The 5,018-nt window shown below is 44.8% G+C and overlaps 1 protein-coding gene across 1 annotated transcript in view; it reads left to right on the top strand.

Annotated features, from left to right (window-relative positions):
* Positions 1–4,447, top strand: part of LOC307238104 (cadherin-2-like) — a 57,638-nt gene extending 53,191 nt beyond the window's left edge. Inside the window, 1 exon segment of the mRNA XM_080010961.1 lies at positions 2,664–4,447. Within this exon segment, the coding sequence (XP_079867087.1) occupies positions 2,664–2,930 (267 nt within the window). The 3' untranslated portion in view covers positions 2,931–4,447.
* The last annotated feature ends 571 nt before the right edge of the window (positions 4,448–5,018 follow it).

The raw sequence follows: 5,018 nt of genomic DNA, 5'->3' as shown, positions 1-5,018 counted from the left end.
CCTTTTGTTTAATAACTTTGCAGTGGTTTCTCCTTCCCTAGTTTCCCTCATGCAGTCGGTCAGAAGAGGCTTCTACTGAAGTCATCCATAACTCCTCCATTTCAGGCCAGTGGCTCCTTTCAGCCAGCCATGTATCCCATAGTGTCTTTGGGTGGTTTACAGCTGAATTCCCATTGCGATCCATTGGGAGTTGAAAGAGCTTCTATTATGGTGTTCACATCCGGCGCCTCGTACGGTCACCTCCTCCCGTTCAGAGAAAGCAAACTTCAATTACTGCGGTCGTTTTTTAATCCCTCCCTCCATCAGTCGGTAAAGTGTTTGTTTCTCATCTCGTGCACATCTGCCCAGACACGCACATGTTAAGTCACAAAAGGACGCATTTGGGACGGTGTTTCTCCCACTCCACGCTTGATGGAAGAGAGAGGTACGGACGCCTTGTTTGACTACCTTATCTTTGTTTTACTACATTCCACCCCCCCCCGTGAGAAGTTCCACTTCTTGCTGCCACTGACCTAGGAAATCAGCTTCATACCAGCCTGCCAGCGTCGGCCCCTTTTCAGTTTCAGTCCCATATTTTTTGAATGACGCTGAAGCCAGAAAACGGCCGGTCTGCAGGAATCTGACATGACCAATGAGGGCAGGCTGCCAGAGGTGTGATGTGTGTGTGTGTGTGTGTGTGTGCTGTGTGTGTGTGTGTGTGTGTGTGTGTGTGTGTGTGTGTGTGTGTGTGTGTGTGTGTGTGTGTGTGTGTGTGTGTGTGTGTGTGTGTGTGTGTGTGTGTGTGTGTGCGCTGCGCGCGCTGCAAGCGCGCCGCGATAAATATGCACATACACACACCGCTGGCTTTTAATTAAAGGCCATAAAATGCTTTCTTGTCGGGAGTTTTTTTTATTCGTGTTTTATTTTTTATCTCCCCTGGAATGTAACCTCATCATCGGAGCCAACAGAGATCCGGTCTCCACTGGAAACCCACTGGCACGGCCTTTGCTCGCAGGCCGAGATAAAGCGGTAGGCTGTGTTTCGTTGTTCTACTCTGTGCGTTAAATCACAGCGGATCGGCCCCGAGGGGCCCGGAGGTTTCTCCCGGAACAGAACGCAGCGACGCTCATTTACATCCGGAGACGACGGCGTTTGACTGATGCGGAGAACACCGAGCGAGGACAGTTCACTATGAGCCAGAGAGGGGCAATGGTCTCTCAGCACCACTGGATGACTGGGTTTTTTAACTGGAATTGGGGAGGTGGCGTGGAGGGCCGGTTGATTGACTAACCTCGTGAGACCGCCGCTGGGGGTGTCGGCTCCAGACGGAGGGGGCTCGAACCAGCCCGGCAACCCCCGACTGTAATTGTAATGAACGATCCGATCGTCTGTCATATTTCCTACAAAATTATCAGCAACTGCAGCCCTGAGCAAACATTTAACACAGGGTAACAAGTGAAAAATAATCCGCTAAGTGCTCAGCCACTTTATTACAATTTATCTTTTCATTTCGGAGCGTTGCGGCGCCATAAACGGCAGGGCGGGGGGGAACCTATAAAGTCTCTGACACGTTCCCCAACGAGAGGAGCAGGTCCCGCTCTCTGTTCGGCGGAAACCCCTTTTCTTCTTTTAATTTAGTTATTATTTGTGAGGTGTCCACAGTCGTGGTGATAAGAGACAAGAGGAGGGGGGGCCACCAGACGGCTTTCTAAAGTGGTTCATGACCGACAGCACATCTCCGCCGCTAGATTAGCAATCCATCACGTCTCCCGAGTCCCGTTAAAGGAGCGGGGGCCGAAAAATCAATAGTGATCCATAAGGACCTCTCGTGATGCGATGAGGGGAGCTTCTGGGAGTGTTGTGCACAATCTTCAAAATGGATACACCCCCCCCCCCCCCCCCCCCCCCCCCCCCCGCAGCAACAAGATAACACACACGCACACAGCACACTACACACACGTAAACGCTTGCTCAATAGTTTACAGTGCAGTCAGTGGAGAAATATGAAACACGAAAGAAAAAAAACATCCCGACACTGGATTAAGGTGAGAGTAGCGCAGGACCCTCGGACAGCAGAAGAGGAAGAGGAACGGAGGAGGAGGAGGAGGTGGAGAGGATTCCAACGATCCGAGGCTCAATCTTGGCTCTTGATCAAACGCCGATAATCCTCCTCCATTCAGGAAACATCAGGAGAATCCTGTCCCAAAAACACAGTGCAAAAAACCGCGCAGGAAACATTAGAGCCCGATTAATCCCCGACAGGAACCCAGTTTCCCCAAACAAGTTAAACGCAGCAGATCAGGCTGGATAGATTAGCCGGCGCGGGGTCAACGCGTAGGTGGTGGTGGTGGTGGTGGTGCAGGTATGACTCGCTCCTTAATCCAGTGTTTTTCAACCGCTGTGCCACAGCGAAAAAGCTTTCAAATTCACCTTAAAATACATAAATAAGGGAAACCAGCTCTTGTGGTGCAAGATCAAAATTGCAAGGCTGCACGAATAACATTGAAATGATCGCTCGCCCACCCTTTGGCCCTTTGGGGTGACTTCACCCTCCCGAGTCGCTTAGAAGATTTGTTGGCCAGGAATGGATCGTTTGAGAGTCCTGCATCACTTACTACTAGTAAGGCCATAGTAATAAGCACACTTCTATGAGTCCGTGACCTTTTTAGTGTTTCATAGGATAGCGATTGGGGAACGCAGCCCTAATCCATTTCCTGTCCTCCTCATTCATCGTGTCCCTGCAGGGACTGAAGGCGGCGGACAACGACCCCACGGCTCCCCCCTACGACTCTCTGCTGGTGTTCGACTACGAGGGCAGTGGCTCCACCGCCGGCTCGCTCAGCTCCCTCAACTCGTCCAGCAGCGGCGGGGACCAGGACTACGACTACCTCAACGACTGGGGCCCGCGCTTCAGAAAACTGGCCGACATGTACGGAGGGATCGACGACTAAGACTCAAAAAAAAGGTCCAGAGAAGGAAGCGAAGAAGGAAGGATTTATCTTTTTCACCCCATCACAATGGTGTCGGGGGACGTGGACAGCTTTCTTGATAATTACCCATAATTCCCCTGAAAAGAGATCGAACAGCGACGGCAGAGAAAAATGAGCGGGGAACGAAACAAAAAAAATTAATAAATCGAAACGTGATTGAGATTTTTCGAAAATAAATAAGGTTTAAAACAACAAAAAAAAAAAAAAGAAACAACCGACCGACCTAGGCTTATTGTCGTAGTCTACGCATACATATGCTTGTTTGGGGGCTTTGAGGCTGTTTTCCGGAGGCGAGGGGGACATTTTGGTGGACTGTCACCGTGTTTTGGATTGTTGGTGTTGAGCGCGCTCAGTTACACTTGAATCTCACAGTACAGAAGCACTGGGATATAATGTGCCTTTTTGTACATTTAATTTTTTCCGGGGGATCTGAATGATTAGTTTTATGTTCAAGGCTTTAATGGTACTGACTTTTGGAGTGATTTCAAACATAAAGTTATGTAAAAAAAAAAAACCCACAAAAAAAACACTACGGTATTTTTTTTTTTTTTTTTTCTTTCCCCTTTACGAAACTTTGCTGGCTGTTGGACATGATTATTTAAATATAATTAAAAAACAATGAAGGATTCTTTGTTAGCTGGTACGGATGGAAGGAACCATTAAAAAGCGGCACTGTACAGTATGCTAGAATTCTAGGATTTTTTTTTTTTCACTAAAAATGATTAAAACTTATGCAGCTGGTTGCAAATAAAGGGAGTTATGAATCATACTTTTGTAGCAGAATTTTTCTTTTCCTTTTGTTTCTGAAGTGGTGTAGAACCTTTTGGAAAAAAAATAACTTGTTTGGTCTAATACGTGTACACTTCATTTGCCTTAGTCATTATTGGATATTTTCAACTCTTCACTGTAAAAAGACGTGTGTACATAATGTTTTTTTTCTCCCTTTTTTTCTTTTTCTTTTTTTTCTTTTTATTTTGATGTAGTATATGAAGAAGTGGAAAAAGGTTCCAAAACATGTAAATGTATAATTTGGACGACAAATTACTGAAGTTTTTTGCATGTTTTTATCTTTTCACGACAACAGAAATGGAGAAGAAAAAAAAAAAAAAAAAAAAATGTTGTTTCCAAAATCTATTTACAAAGTGGAAAAATAAAAAACCGGGTTATCATAAATGTGTAGAAGTTAAGAGTGTTTTGTATAAAATGAGGACAAAAAAAACACTGAATAAAAGGAAAAAAAAAAAAAACAACAAAAAAAAGAATAAAAAAAAATCTAGCTTATCTTCTGAGCACAACTGTTTGAATTTGTACCAAAAAGGGCCGGGGTGGGACGGCAGACACTGGGAGGCACTGAATAACCAATCAGCTTTAAGACTGGGACGAAGGTTTGACCTTGTGGATACATCGTATGTAATGGAATACGAATGATACATCTCTGACCCCAAACCATCCAAATAAAATGCTAATTTTGGAGCTAATCGCCTCTTTAATTGTTTTGCCTTTTCAAGCCTTTTTCTGTTCTATTTTAAGAGATTTTCATAAGAATTTTGGTTGTTTCCCCCCCCCCCACACATGCTAGGGCTGGGCTTTAATATTGATATTGCGATGCGAGGCTTGATATTGTCCGGGGTTTTGGTTAAATGTCGTCTTTAAGGCGAATTACAGCAATTTTCTGAACTCCGTAGTGTGTTCTCGCTCTTCTAATCCATAATGTCTATTACTATTGAAAGATTCTCAAATATTTATTTATATTTATTATTTTGTTTAAATCTTAAGAAACCCACTAGTTCCCGAAATATCCTCAAATTACCAGTATTGATGCATTCGTCAAAAATATAGTGGTATTAGATTGTGTAAATAGTGCCCAACCTTAGTATACACACACACACACATCAAGGCAGTTACGAAGAATAGATTTTCCCACTCTCTGATCCCCAAATTCACTCCGGTTCTAAAAGCTTGTGTGGACATTTCCAAAAACGCTGGCTGACGTGGTATCCGCAGCGTGGAATGCACCGTTTTTGGATTGTGGGTTGAACTCGACCTCCA

This window comes from Zeus faber, assembly GCF_960531495.2.
Source record: "Zeus faber genome assembly, chromosome: 12".
Lineage (NCBI taxonomy): Eukaryota > Metazoa > Chordata > Actinopteri > Zeiformes > Zeidae > Zeus > Zeus faber.
Note: the sequence above shows the minus strand (reverse complement) of the source record. Positions and strands in the feature narration are given on the sequence as shown.